We start from the raw sequence: 16,090 nt of genomic DNA, 5'->3' as shown, positions 1-16,090 counted from the left end.
ACACTGAAACAATTCCCATCTACTAGAAGAAAATTAACTGCAGATAAGTACAACCATTAGGACTGTAATAGCAAAGTAAAGAGAATTAGCCGTCCTCTGCCCCAAAGACACGGTTAATAAGCCCGAGGGAACAGCCAAAAGTTGCTCTCACCGATAAAGTAACTAGGACGGTAGGGGAGATAGGCTTCTTTATGACGTCTTGTCGCCCTGGCTAAAAGCTTATAAGTGGGTTACAGCAATTTTATGTAGTATTTGTCTTATTCAGTGAGTGTTGTCCTTAAAAACGCGTTAACACGCCTGTAAGAGCGTCTGTACGACTTTGTACGACTTCATTTAGCTTGTAATGATGTTGTGTTAGACCCTTTTTAGTTAAAATAACGAAATAATAAAGCGGCTAAAAACAAGAGTCCCGGCGAAAATGGTTTCACAGCAGATATATTCAAAGAAGATGGACAGCTATTACTCAAACGACTAAACAATCTAACAAAGCGAATTTAAAAAAAAATGCAAAATTGCCTCCAGCAATGCATAATAAAAATCCACGAGAAAAAAGGTTTCCTCTAGTTGGCTGTATACCATATTACAAAAAACCTAATCATTGCGTAATACTTATAATAAAACATATATTGTAATAATAAGACTTACTCATAATAAATATGTATTACGATATTTTCGGTGATCGCGATTTGAGGAACAGCGATTACTAACATGGGGATTTGCCAACAGTGAATTTTAGGAACTGTGAAATACGATGCATTTTATGTTATTGCAGACTAGTACGTTCAGGTAAAATATCGCAAAACCTCTAAATTTTAAAGAACCTCTTGGATTGACATGAAATTTGGCATACACATAGCTAACAAGTCATAGAAAAAAAGTGATATTGTGTCGATGTGTGCTTTTGCCCTAGGGGTGAGTTTCATTCCCTTTTGGGGGTGAAAAATATATGTTCGAAATAAGTCCGGAAATGGATAAAATTACTAATTCTAAGCAACTTTTGTTCTATAAAGTTTTCTCACCAAGTTAATACTTTTCGAGTTATTTGCGAGTGAATATGTTAATTTTTCTACAAAATCACCACGTTTTCAGACGGTTTTTCGCAAATAAACTCAAAAAGTAAGTATTTGGTCGAAAAAAATTCTTATCAAAAATATAACACGTAAAAAAGTGAAAAGCATGGTGTATATATTAGGTGACTATACTTAGTAGAAGCAGAGTTATATCTAATGAAAAATAGGTTCATATTCGTCAAATTCCAAATCGAATATTTTAACGTGCCATAACCAAAAAAACGAAGCACTTTTTTGGGGAAAACTCATTTTAACTTTTTTAAAGTGTTTAAAAAATGCTTGTATTTGTTTAAAAAAAATTAGCATCAAAAGTAAACAAGTTACGCTCAAAATAAAGTTGGTCCCTTTTTTTTGGTAAGAAATCGGGAAAATCACCCCCTAATTAGCATTTCAAATGAACTTAGTTGTTACCACTTCACAAGCTTTTAACTCGCGTATGTGTTGATCATATGATCTGTTAGTTTCATCGGTTTAAAGTCCTTATTTTTGAAAGAGCTGTAGTTAAAAGGACTTGAACGAGTCACTTATCACGAGTGTATGCAAATTTAGAAACACCGAATCTTAACCAATTTTTGTCTTACAGAAAACAAAAAATACAAAATATTCAGAAAAGTAAAGCCGACTTTTTTATTGTAAGATTTTTGGTCATTTTTAAGTTATTTTGAAAAAAAGCATTTTTTTCAAAATTAAATTTTTTAAAAATTTTACTTTAAAACCAAATTTTTTCAAAAATAAGCACTTTGAATCGATGAAACTTACAGATCATATAAACACAACATTAAGTAAAATAACTTGTGAAGCGGTAACCATTAATTTCATTTAAGTTGCTAATTGGGGGGTGATCTTCCTGATTTTTTTTTGGGAAAACAAAATGGACCAACTTTATTTTGAGCGTAACTTGCTTACATTTGATGCTAGAAATTTTTTTTATAAAAACAGAAATAAAGCTTTTTTTAAACACTTTAAAAAAGTTGTAATGTGTTTTCCTTAAAAATGCTTCATTATTTGGATATTTCACATTGAGTTATTCTATTTGGAATTTTTCGAATATGAATCTATTTTTCATTAACTATAACTCTGCTTTTGCTAGGTATAGAGACCTAATTATATACACCGTTTTTTTCACTTTTTACCCCCAGGACAAAAGCACACATCGGCACCATATCACTTTTTTTCTTTGACATGTTAGCTATGCGATGCGTATGCCAAATTTCATGTCAATCCAAGCGGTTCTTTAAAATTTACAGCAAAAACCATGAAAAAATGTAATAGACGTATTGAATATTTTTTTCTTTCATAAAACATTCTTAAAAATACATGTAAAAAAATAACTTGATATTTTAGAGTTATTTTTAGTTATATTTAAAGAGCAGTTGTCAAGAAAGTTTTGTTTTGCTTTTTAAATGGATCACGTTATTTTTGGTATTGTAAATTTGTATTATAAATAAGGCCCCGTTCTTATGACAAGCGCTTAACGCGCGATTACAACTACGTACATTTTATTTGAGACGCGCGTTGGCCTCGCGTGAACGGCCTCAAATAAAAGATATGTAGTTGTAATCGCGCGTTAAGCGCCTGTCATGTGAACGGGCTCATAAGTCAACCATCTAGATGCATTAAACATATTCAATATCAGCAATATGTTTTTATAGTATGACCTAATACAGAGTAATCGCGATCGTGTTTAGTTTACAATTATTGTGACTACCTGTTACTGCATATAAAAGAGCGGAGATCGCGGTCACTGTTTAAAATCACCGTTATCTAAAAATCACGGTCACTGATCACGGCGTGATTTAAAAATCACCACATTGACCATCACCAATTCCAATAACATCAAGGACGTCCTCTTTCCACTTAATAGAAACTCTAATAATTATCTTATTGATTTGATCCCAGATTTTAGGGTTTCCTATTGTCTTTTTTATCTTCTTCTTATACTTGTTGAAGTATTTCTTGAGATGTAGACTGCCAGCTATCTCTTCATCTTTTTGGTGGTCTTCCCGGTGGACACCTGCCAGCTGGTTTTCCTTCTAGCGCAATTCTTGGTAGTCTGTGCTCCTCTATTCTTTTTACATGAGTGAACCATTCTCTTTGTCTTTGCCTTTTTTTTATCAATATTGATAAACCTGCTTGTGCTTTCTTGTCTTTCTCTACTTTACTATAAATATGTATAAAACCTCCATGGCTTGATATCTCCTTGACTGTTATATCTTATTTAAATTTTTTTTTCTTCTGCTATGGCTTGCTCTGACTTGGTTCTCCACCCTTGGATATGGCTTGAATTTATATTCAAAGTCCTTGTTGGTTTGCTACATTCTCGTTTTTTCCCGTCCATGTTCCGAGGCTGGATTTTAAAATTTTTTGCAGTGGGTTCTTTTACAGGTGTAGAGCAGCAGGCCCTACACCAACTTCATAACAGGATTTTCTGTTGGGATTTACTTCCTTAGTCGATGTGGACCAGATTTAGGCGCGGAACACGCTAGTGTCATCTACAAGTGTCGACTTTAGCAATTTCTTCGCATTTATTGACAGTATCCACTTGGCTTGGATACTCTCACCAAGACACATACACTAGCGATGTACCCTCCTAATTTCTTATCAGGGCTGGTCTTATCCGGATATATGAAATGAAGAGGTATTATAAGGTTTAAAAAAGCAACCCGATGCTTTCATATCATTATTTTGCTCTACAACTCTATGTGAGTTTTGGCTGCGTTTACTATTTCCCTCCATTGTTGTCGGTCCTGAGTAGTTATTTCCCATTGCTGTACTCCCATTTTTCGTAGATCACTGGCTACTGCTTCCTTCCATCTCTTTCTTGGGCGACCAACTGATCTTTTTCCATCGGGCCTTTCCCAGAATGTGGCGTTTAGAAGTCTTTCGTCACTCGATCTTAGCACGTGGCCCGTCCATCTTATTCGGTTTGCTTTAATGTAGTGTACTATGTTTTCGTCTCCGTATACTGTCTGAAGTTCATCATTGTGTCTTCTTCTCCATTCTCCTGTTGTCTCGTCTCTGCAAGGCCCATAGATAGTCCGCAGTATATTTCTTTCAAGTACCAGTAATTTTGACGTTTCTTGCTGGTTCAGAGTCCATGTCTAGCTTTCATACGTTATTGTGGGACGAATTATTGTCTTATATAGGTACTCTTATTTTTGCTGGTCCTGAGAGTATTTTTGATATAAGTACGGTCATTAAGAGCAAACAGTAGCGATCAACAGGTACCAACAAACGCGTTCCAAGATTGCGGCTCTAATTTTGAATATTTTGTCGAGATATTTGGCACAAATATTCGTAATATAATAAAGAATGGCGGTACAGAGCCCAATTTCAGAAATATGTTAGTATGTGGAAATTACTCTATAACTAAATAAAATATTGAAAAAAGGAGCCTGTACCGCCATTAAGAAAGACAAAAAAAATACACTTTCTGCAAATAAATTTTTTTATCCCGTGCCTAGACTTTGTGTCACATTGGAACTACTAAAAATCGATTTTTTTATAACAAGAAATCGAACGTCACTGACTTGGCAACATTTCGCGCCTATGCGTATAAAAATTATTGTTTTTGATAGTATAAACGTCACTGTCAGTGTCGAATTACCGACGCACTGTTGCCTCACTTTTGAAAGTTCGCAGAACTTTCGCAATCTTGGACCGCGTTTGTTGCTACCTGTTGATCGCTACTGTGTGCTCTTAATGAGTAATATGTCCTGTTTCCTGCAATGATCCTGGCTGCCACGTCCTTTAAATATTTATTATCAGATGTTATGATCGCTCCCAGATACTTCAATTCTTTGACGACTTCAAAGTTGTATTCATTAATTGTTACGTTTTGTCTAATCCTTGGTATTGGGTTCTTCGTAACCACAATGTACTTGGTCTTGTCCTCGTTGACCTTAAGACCAACTTCCTTGACTCCGTTCTCGAATAGGGTGAAAACTTCTTTTGCATCTCTGGTGGATTGTGCAATTGTGTCCACGTCATCCGCAAAGGCCAATAGTATTTTTGCTTTCACAGGTTACCAAAAAAGCAGTTTAAAAATTTAAAATACATGGACCTCAATAGCGTATCCGTATGTTGGGGAATTATATTTATAAAAAAATAATAAAAAAAAAATTACATTTAAAATACATATGTTACAACAACAATTCTCGTTTGGTGTTAGTGTATAAAAACAATAATTAACAAATACCCCAGGCTGTGGGTAAAAAATAGGTCGATTTCAGGATATAATTTAGGAATTTTTGAAACCTATCAGGTGTTGTAAAGGACGATGCCAGGAATAACTTCTACTAAAATGTAACCAAAAATATTGTGCGCTTTTTTTTATTGCGATTTTCATTTGTTAAATTTGCAATTTTTAATGATTTTTAATTTTGCTGCTTAGGATATTGATTTTAGAGAAAAACTTTTTAATAAAAAGTTGTAATAAATTAAAAAACCTACAATTTGAGGTACGGTAAGTTTAATTTGGTTAATTGGTTATTGCAAAACAGCTTGCGAAAGGCCCAAAATGGCAGTTTTTTACAATTGCATTATTTATTGTACAAATACTTTTTTTTTATTTTTTAAAGCTTTAAAATAAAGATCTTTCAATTCCAAACATAAAAAAAATTGTAAAGCCAGATTAACGAATTTTTTGCTTAGATATTATAAATTGTTTATCCCAAGAGATCCCAAGGCTATAACTTTTTGAAAAAAAATCGTAGAGAGTTGGTGAACCATCTAATCTCCTTTTAAAGAGTTATATTTTCATATTCTGGTGTAAATAAATGCGTAAAACATTTTTAAACCTCTAATTTTTGGGTTTGAAAATAAGGGGACAAATTTCGTTATAAACATTTAGAGCTAAAGCGGCCCTGTACATCCTATGAGTTTTTAACTTACAGATTATTGTTGCTAAAGATGAAACAAAGATTTATAAAAAAATAAAAAATTTCTACGACCAACTGAAGCCGAGATAACGAAAATAAGGGGGCAAATTTCGTTATAAACATTTAGAGCTGAAGCGGCCCTGTACATCCTATGAGTTTCTAACTTACAGATTATTGTTGCTGAAGACAAAACGAAGATTTATAAAAAAATTAAAAAATTTTACAACAAACTGAAGCCGAGATAATTGTTTTTTTTTTCTTAAGTCGTAGTGCCTTTATTTATAACAATTAAGAAATTATTTTACAGTCATTGACTAAAGAAAGGCATATTATCTTAAAATAAAAATTATTATAAAATATAATTACATTTAATTATTAAAACTTATTTTTAAAATCGGTGCTTTTGCGAGCGGCCGAATTTTGCAAATCGCCCGGCTCGCTTCAAATCCGCGCGGTCGGAAAATTTTTACGTAACTTGTATTAAATTTTGACAGAAAACAATTTAATAATGTTACCATTATAATATAGTCTATTTACCACTGTATTTGTTTTTCTTGATAAACTTTTATATGTGAAATTCCATTTCTGAAGAAATAATATTACAAAAATGATACATATATATGAAATATATAACTGTATTTTTATTTTTTTCATTGTTATATAAATATAATAATAATAATGTTACTTCTTACTATAATATACAATATAAAACTTTTTCTTCTTGTAGTGACTATTCTTTTTGGATTTCACATATAAAAGTTTATCAAGAAAAACAAATACAGTGGTAAATAGACTGTATATTATAATGGTAATATTATTAAATTGTTTTCTGTCAAAATTTAATACAAGTTACGTAAAAATTTTCCGAGCGCGCGGATTTGAAGCGAGCCGGGCGATTTGCAAAATTCGGCCGCTTGCAAAAGCACCGATTTAAAAAATAATTTTTAATAATTAAATGTAATTATATTTTATAATAATTTTTATTTTAAGATAATATAAGTCTTTCTTTAGTCAATGACTGTAAAATAATTTCTTAATTGTTATAAATAAAGGCACTAGGATTTAAGAAAGAAAAAACAATGATCTCGGCTTCAGTTGGTTGTAGAAAAATTTAATTTTTTTATAAATCTTCGTTTCGTCTTTAGCAACAATAATCTGTAAGTTAGAAACTCATAGGATATACAGGGCCGCTTCAGCTCTAAATGTTTATAACGAAATTTGCCCCCTTATTTTCAAATCCACAAATTAGAGGTTTAAAAATGTTTTACGCATTTATTTACATCAGAATATGAAAATATAACTCTTTCGAAGGAGATTAAATGTTTCTCCAACTTTCTACGATTTTTTTTTCAAAAAGTTATAGGCTTCGACATTTGACCTCTTGGGATAAACAATTTATAAATCTAAGCAACAAATTCGTTAATCTGGCTCTACAATTTTTTTTTATGTTTGGAATCGAAAGATTTTCATTTTAAAGCTTTAAAAAATAAAAATAAAATATTTGTACAATAAATAATGCAATTGTAAAAAACGGCCATTTTGGACCTTTCGCAGGCTATTTTGCAATAACCAATTAACCAAATTAAACTTACCGTACCTCAAATTGTAGGTTTTTTTAATTTACTACAACTTTCTATTAAAAAGTTTTTCTCTAAAATCAATATCCTAAGCTACAAAATTAAAAATCAATAAAAATTGCAAATTTAACAAATGAAAATCGCAATTAAAAAAAAGCGCACAATATTTTTGGTTACATTTTAGTAGAAGTTATTCCTGGCATCGTTCTTTACAACACCTGATAGGCTTCAAAAATTCCTGAATTATATCACGTTTTTTCACCCACAGCCTGGGGTAAAAAAGACACCGCTACTATTGCAGTAAAATGAAAGTAGTTATGACGGCAATAAATCCTTTCCAAAACTATCCTAATGCAATTGTTAAAATACCCTCGTGCAATCCATTGGTAGATAAGCATACCATAATGGATCTACTTATCCGTTCAAATAGATCCTGATGTAATTCTGTCTCCCCTAACGCACTCTTTTTCTTGCAGACAGCTGACGGCGGCGCTGGCAACGGCGGCATCGGCATCATAGGAGGCGGTGGCGCTCTCGAAGAGCATCGCAGGATGCGCGAATATCTGAGGAGGATGGAGAGGGACGGGGTGCAGCGGGTGAAAATGTTCCTCGTCATTACGGCGGCCTACGTTCTCTTTTGGGGACCCCTTTTCTTTGTTACCTTGGTCAATCATCCCGTTGTAGGGAATCCACTAGGTCACGAGGTGAGTAGATGCGACAACTATGTCAAAGGGCAATTTACATGAGGGGAAAAAATTTTTAAATGCGTTTTAGATAATTTCAACCCTACCGGTGTTGACTGAATTAATTGAAATTAAATAATTAAAGTAAAATTAAATAAAATTAAAAAAAAAACAATTAAATTGAAAAGAATTAAATAAAATAAATTTAAAAAATAATTAAATAAAATTACAAAAAATTAAACAACATTTAAAAAAATTAAATATAATTAAATTATATTGACAAAAATTAAATAGAATTACACAAAATTTATTCAAATTAAAAAAATTAAAATATTTTTCATATTTTAAACAGTTCAATATTTTAAATTTTAGATAAAATTGAAAAAAATTGAAAAAAAATTAAATAAAACTATATAATATATAAAATTGAAATGATGGAGAGGGACAAGGTGCAGCGGGTGAATATGTTCCTCATCATTACGGCGGCCTACGTTCTCTTTTGGGGACCCCTTTTATTTGTTACCTTGGTCAATCATCCCATTGTAGGGAATCCACTAGGTCACGAGGTGAGTAGATGCGACATCTATGTCAAAGGGAAATTTACATGAGGAGAATAAAATTTTAAATGCGTTTTAGATAATTTCAACCCTACAGGTTTTGACTAAATTAATTAAAATTAAATAATTAAAGTAATATTAAATAAAATAAATTAAAACAAATTAAATAAAATTACACAAAATTAAACAAAAGTAAAAAAAAATTAAATATAATTAAATTAAATTGCATTTACCTAAGAAAGGTCAATGCTGAGTATATCGCATCGTGACCGAGTTAGAAATGAAGACTTAAGACGAAGAACAGGAGTTACCGATGTAATTTCCCGAATTGCCACCCTGAAATGGAACTGGGCCGGACACGTCGCCCGAATCAGTGATGGGAGATGGACGAAGAGATTACTTGAGTGGAGGCCGAGATTAGACAAAAGAAGTAGAGGAAGACCACCTACTCGTTGGACTGACGATCTCAAGAAAATGTGTAGAAATTGAATGCAAAGTGCTCAAAATAGAGCACAATAGACAAAAATGAGGGAGGCCTATGTCCAGCAGTGGACGCAAAGGGCTGGATGATGATGAAATTAAATTGACAAAAATTAAATAGAATTACAAAGAATTTATCCAAATTAAAAAAATAAAAATATTTTTCAGATATTAAATAGTTCAATATTTTAAATAAAATTGAAAAAAATTAAATAAAATTAATAAAATAACAAAAAATTACATGAAATTAAAAATAAATAAATAATATTACATAAAACTAAATAAAATTGAAAAAAACTTAATAAAAATTAAATAAAATTAAATAAAACTATATAATATATAAAATTGAAATGATGGTTAGGGACGGGGTGCAGAGGGTGAATATGTTCCTCATCATTACGGCGACCTGCGTTCTCTTTTGGGGACCCCTTTTCTTTGTAACCTTGGTCAATCATCTCGTAGTAGGGAATCCACTAGGTCACGAAGTGAGTAGATGAGAAATATTATATGTCAAAGGGTAATTTACATGAGGGGAATACAATTTTAGATGCGTTTTAGATAGTTTCAATCCTATCGGTGTTGACTAAATTAAATTAAATTAAAATTGAATAAAATTAAAGTAAAATTAAATTAAATAAAAATAAAATAAAATTAAATTAAATTAAATAAATAAAAAAAATAAATAAAATTAAATTGAAAAAAATTCAATAAAATTACAGAAAATTAAATCAAATTAAAAAAATACAATTAAATTAATTTAAATACAATTAAATAAAAATAAATAAAATTTAAAATATTTTAAATAAAATTGAAAAAATTAAATAAAATTACAAAAAAATTAGATAAAATTAGAGAAAATAAAATAATATTAATTAAATTGAATTAAATTAGATAAAATTCAATAAAATGATATTAAATAAAACTGAATAAAATTAAGTTAAGTTAAATAAAAAAGTTGAAAGGACTATGTGAAGTTCGAATCGAGGGAGAAACTATTAACAACATCAGATATCCAGACGACACCGCGATCATGGCTGAAAATATCGAAGATCTTCAATTCCTTATAGATCGAGTCACTAGAGAATGCTCCAATAACGGACTTAACATAAATGCAACAAAGACAAAGTTACTTGTGGTTAGTAAACAAGACGTCGGCCCTATGCAACTAATTGTCAGTGATGAATCAATAACAAAAGTTAACCATTTTAAATACTTAGGATGTTGGATAAACGAGACACTAAATCCGGATGAAGAAATTAAATCTCGTATAGAAATTGCAAGAGGAGCATTTATGAAACTTAGATCTATTCTGAGCAACTCTCAGCTGAATTTAGAACTAAGAATCAAGTTCCTAAAATGTTATGTGTATCCTGTATTACTATATGGATGTGAAACCTGGATCATGAAGGTTAACATGATGAACAAATTAGAAGCCTTTGAGATGTGGTCGTATCGTAGAATGCTCAGAATATCTTGGGTTCAACGCATTTCAAACAGAGAAGTCTTAAACAGAGTAGGTCAAGGCGAAGGTGACTTCATGAAGATGATAAAAAAGAGAAAACTTGAATATCTGGGGCATATAATGAGAGGTAGCAGATACAGGATGCTGCAGTTAATACTCAATGGAAAGATCGACGGAAAAAGAGGAATTGGTCGAAAGAAATATTCATGGCTCCGAAACCTTCGTCAATGGACTGGTTTATCAGCAAATTAATTGTTACATGCCGCACAAGATCGAGAACGATATCGGCAAATTGTTATGGAAGCTACCCACGCCTAAAAATTTGGGCACGGTACTTAAAGAAGAAGAAGAAATAAAATTAAATAAAATAAATCGAATAGAATCGAACTGAATCTATAAGGAGCACTAAGGGCGCGTCCATAGGGCAGGCAGTTTTGCGAGTCAGCGCTGAGACTGTGAGCGAATAACCTGTTGTGTTCAGTTACCAGAGTGCAGGTGCACTTTGGAAAGGCCCGTTTAAAGACAACGGCTTATTTGCACACTGACTCGGCGCCGGCTGTCTGACTCCGAAACCAGCGTGCACCTTGGACGTACCCTGAGGGTACGTCCTGTTTGGGGGGCGCCAAAATGACTTTTTTTGTGTGGTGTTATACAAAATACTAATTTAGAAAAAAAATCGACTGGCGCTTATGCTAGTTTTGCTGGCGAGCACCTTATACCTTAGCGCCGGAACTGTTAAGGACCATACGCATGTAGACCAGGGCGCATCTGTAAAAATATTAGTACATTTGGACGTTGAGAGGTGACTCAAATTTTTTTGCAGAAATTGCTTGAAAATAAATCAAATAATATTATTTGAGTTATCCTCCCTCTCAAAAAGGTCCGGAACATTGTTTAAATAATCAAAATGTCAAAAAATTAAGGAAAAATTCGATTTTTTTCTTTGTTTTTTAATTATAACTTTAAAAGTATTCATTTCCGAGAAAAGTTGTAATGACATAAAAGTTGCATAATTAAATTTCCTACAATATAAAATTGGTTAAAAATTTAAAAAATAGTCACCCTTGTTGCAAAATAGCAATAATTGTGAAAAAAAAATACAAAAACAAGTATTCGTATTTTACGTTTTTCAACCATTTATGCTACACTTAGGACCTTCATTTTTCACCCTGAAAAACTTTATGATACAGTAAAACAATACAGTAAATTTCATTAAGATCGGTTCAATAGATTTTGCAAAATAAATTTTGCAATCCAGCTTTCGTAAAAAAAATTCATTTTTTCAAAATGTTACAGGACTGAAAATAAAGCAGATAGCAAGTTGAAAATTTTTTTGCATATAGAAGTGTACTGTACCTTTCATTCGCAATTTTGCAAAATTAAAATCGATTAACACCACGGCGTCAGGAATTTTTTTAAATAAACATTAATTATTGGTGCTACGCGCAGGACAGCGGATAGTTTGATCTGATTGGGCATTCCAATGACCTTTGATAATGATTGTTACATTTTAATTTTTATTACATTTCGATATAAATAAATAAATTTGTTTATTGCAAAATAAAAACACATACTCTATCCTTTGAAATAACACTTTTATTAGCAAAAACTTTCTTTGTTCATATATTTTAACTTAAATAATAAAAGTTTATTATTTTTAAACATATGCAATTGTTTAAACAATATTTCACAAACAATAATAAAATTAGTTTGATTTTTGTGGAATTAAAATATTAAAATACAACAAAATATAGAGTAAGAAAATAATATATTAGATAAAGATTGGAATAAATTTTGGTGGAAATCAACTTGTGTGAATCGAACACCGCTGTCCTGCGCGTAGCACCAAAAATTATTGTTTATTTCAAAAATTTTCTGACGCCGTAGTAATTAATCGATTTTAATTTTGAAAATTGCAAATGGAAGGTACAGTACACTTCTATAAGCAAAAATTTTTTAACTTGCTATCTGCTTTATTTTCAGTCCTGTAACATTTTGAAAAAATGAATTTTTTTTGCGAAAGCTGGATTGCAAAATTTATTTTGCAAAATCTATTAAACCGATCTTAAAGAAATTTACAGTATTGTTTTACTGTATCATAAAGTTTTTCTGGGTGAAATATGAAGGTCCTAAGTGTATCATAAATGGTTGAAAAACGTAAAATGCGAATACTTGTTTTTGTATGGTTTTTTTCGCAATTATTGCTATTTTGCAACTAGGGTGAATATTTTTTAAATTTTTAGCCAATTTTATATTGTAGGAAATTTAAATACGCAACTTTTATGTTAGTGCAACTTTTCTCGGAAATGAATACTTTTAAAGTTATAATCAAAAACGATGAAAAAAATCGAATTTTTCCTTCATTTTTTGACATTTTGATTATTTAAACAATGTTCCGGACCTTTTTGAGAGGGAGGATAACTCAAATATTATTATTTGATTTATGTTCAAGCAATTTCTGCAAAAAAATTTGAGTCACCTCTCAACGTCCATCTCAAAACAGATCCGCCCTGGACTAATGGAAACTGTAATCAATTTTTTTGTCATTTACAGAAATTTCTTTTGTTTTTAAAGATTTGCAAGTTACACCAATTAATTAAAATTTTTGAAATCAAAACAGCAAAAAAGAAAAAAATGTCATTTTTATTACAACTCGTTGTAGTTCATTCCCATGTAGAAAATATTAGTCCTGTCGCCAGGGGGGGTACAACGGCCTCGTTAATTCAGATGGACTTACTCAAGTTTTTTTTATGTATTTTGACCCGTAGAACACGAATTTTTTGGGTAACAGTTGATCCGGATGTCGATAAGATTGTTATAGACCAAGAACTTGAGGAATCAAATAACAGCGATTTTTGGCAAAACAAAACAATATTTTGTATTTTTTGGGCCATTTTAAGTAAAAAATATTTCTACAAGTTTTTTCGTAGGATGCACAGTTTTCGAGATAAACGCGGTTGAACTTTAAAAAAATCGAAAAATTGCAATTTCTGAACCCGAATAACTTTTGATTAAAAAATAAAATAGCAAGTCTGCTTACCGCATTTGAAAGTTTAAGTCAAATTATATCGGTTTTGATTATTTGCATTGGTAAAAATTTATTTTTTTATTGTTTAACAAAGCTATAAACACGTAGGGTTTCCCGTGCTTTTACATGCGTTTTACCGCATGTAACGTAGAAATAGTCTTGATTGCACTAGTACCTATTCTACCTACTCGTTCGATTTTAAATGAGAAATCATAGAAACATCACTCACGCACTAGTTGTTTGTAGCTTTGTTTAACAATAACACAATAAATTTTTAGCAATGCAAATAATCAAAACCGACATAATTTGACTTGAACTTTCAAAGGCGCTAAGCAGAATTGCTATTTTATTTTTTAATCAAAAGTTATTCGGGTTTAAAAATTGCAGTTTTTCGATTTTTTGAAAGTTCAACCGCGTTTATCTCGAAAACTGTGCATCCTACTAAAAAACTTGTAGAAATATTTTTTGCTTAAAATGACCCAAAAAATACAAAATATTGTTTTGTTTTGCCAAAAATCGCTGTTATTTGATTCCTCAAGTTCTTGGTCTATAACAATCTTATCGACATCCGGATCAACTGTTACCCAAAAAATTCGTGTTCTACGGGTCAAAATACATAAAAAAACTTGGGTAAGTCCATCTGAATACAGGAGGCCGTTGTACCCCCCCTGGCGACAGGACTATATTATTTTATCTATATTTTCATACCATTGTGTTGAAACAATTCCAAGTTTATCTAAGATACTTTATACTCTACACCTTGTTATACGGTTGCTCATAATATTCCGGGCAACTCATGCGGTATATAACTGTAGACCTGTCGCTATCACATTTCGTCCCGTCGCTCCCGGTTAGATAGCTATACATCCTAAACCCCTTTCCCTAGGGACGAAGCCACGATCCTGGAATTCCGAATCCAGCTTCTGTCCGCTCATTCCAGAATGTATGCTCTTGTTTAGTGTCAGGAGACCACGAGTGACTTTATTGAGGAAGAAGGATTTTAATAAGTCTTGTAGGAATATTGAAATTGAAATGGTGTTTCATCTTCTCAGTTACAAGCGAGGATGAATGAGATCGTTTTGTTGGTGGTGAATTCGAGAAGTGTGTCAAACAAATATGTTGAATGCACAACAATGGCTGCAGGCATGACCGAGCTGTACATTACTGTGGTAATTATTTAAACTATGAATAGTGTTGAACTGGAGATGAAATGGAGTATACAGGGTGCGTAATTAGAGCAAGGAAGTCAAATTAGTAGTTTGTTGTATAAGAAACGAAAAAAAAAATATTTAGGTAAAAGTTGGGGCATAGATAGGATTATAATTTAAAAATAATTTCATATACACAAGATCGCACGTATTGGCAGGGTGAGACAAAATTATCTTTTCTTTAATGTAACACAAGTATATTTGCACATTTTTGGATTCTCCTTAATGTTTTCTTTCTTGAAATATAAGGTTTTGTAATGTTATACGCGGTAGTTTAAAAGATAATTACGATTTTTTATTAATTCCCTAACCACATTCACACCCTGTAGGATTGTAGTGATTTAACATCAAAAAATATAATTATATTCAAATGATTTTTAAGGGGGGAAGGGTATGGTTTAAAATATTTAATTTGTTTTATTATTTCAAATAAAAGTGCATACTTTCAAGAAAACTCTCTGAAAATTTCAAAATAATCGGGGTAAAATTACCAGAGATACAGCGTGTTGAATATCTCTACCTTCGACTCGCTTTGCCGCGACTTCGCGCCAGCACGTTTGAGCGTAGTGAGAAACGTTAAACAACTGTTCGCCTTCTCTTTTGTAGATTACGCATTTTTCTCAAAATTTCCTTTTCAAATGCGGTGGACATTGTAACTGAAAAACTACTCGGCCGATCTACCTGATATTTTGCACAGATTTTCTTGCGACATTTCACGAGATAACAACGTCGAGATATTTTTCTTTTTTTGCTTATTTTTTGTTCAACAATAATAAATCTGTTGATTTTCACAAAATTTTTACCAAATTTCATTTTTTTGATTTCTGAGTGATACCAAAAATTCAAAAATCATTAAAAATAAAAAAACTCGACGGTGTGACCTCGTGAAGCTCATAAGCTAATTAAATATTTTTGAATTTTTTGTTTCGTATGATCTAGTAACAAGTTCTGATGTCCACCGCAAAATCCATTTTTTTGTGAGCTGCCTGTCAAAATTTGTCACCAACAGCTTACTTTTCAATATTTTGGATTGCATTTTTTTATAAATATTCTTTGAATTGTACTTAATATGTTTATTTAATTTAAAAATAAAATAATTGTACCATAGCTTGATATGTTGATTTCAAACCATACACCCCCCTCCC

General features: G+C 31.6%; 2 protein-coding genes across 3 annotated transcripts in view; one reads left to right on the top strand and one right to left on the bottom strand.

Moving 5' to 3' along the window:
• LOC114325220 (midasin) overlaps positions 1-16,090 on the bottom strand; it is a 700,017-nt gene that overhangs the window by 562,269 nt on the left and 121,658 nt on the right. The window lies entirely within an intron of this gene.
• Positions 1-16,090, top strand: part of LOC114343967 (uncharacterized) — a 518,845-nt gene that overhangs the window by 469,033 nt on the left and 33,722 nt on the right. For both annotated transcript variants that reach the window (XM_050656604.1, XM_050656605.1), the window contains exon 6: positions 8,004-8,231. In XM_050656604.1, the coding sequence (XP_050512561.1) occupies positions 8,004-8,231 (228 nt within the window). The remainder of the gene's footprint in view (positions 1-8,003; positions 8,232-16,090) is intronic.

The sequence above is a fragment of the Diabrotica virgifera genome, chromosome 7 (assembly GCF_917563875.1).
Source record: "Diabrotica virgifera virgifera chromosome 7, PGI_DIABVI_V3a".
In the NCBI taxonomy this organism is placed as follows: domain Eukaryota; kingdom Metazoa; phylum Arthropoda; class Insecta; order Coleoptera; family Chrysomelidae; genus Diabrotica; species Diabrotica virgifera.
Note: the sequence above shows the minus strand (reverse complement) of the source record. Positions and strands in the feature narration are given on the sequence as shown.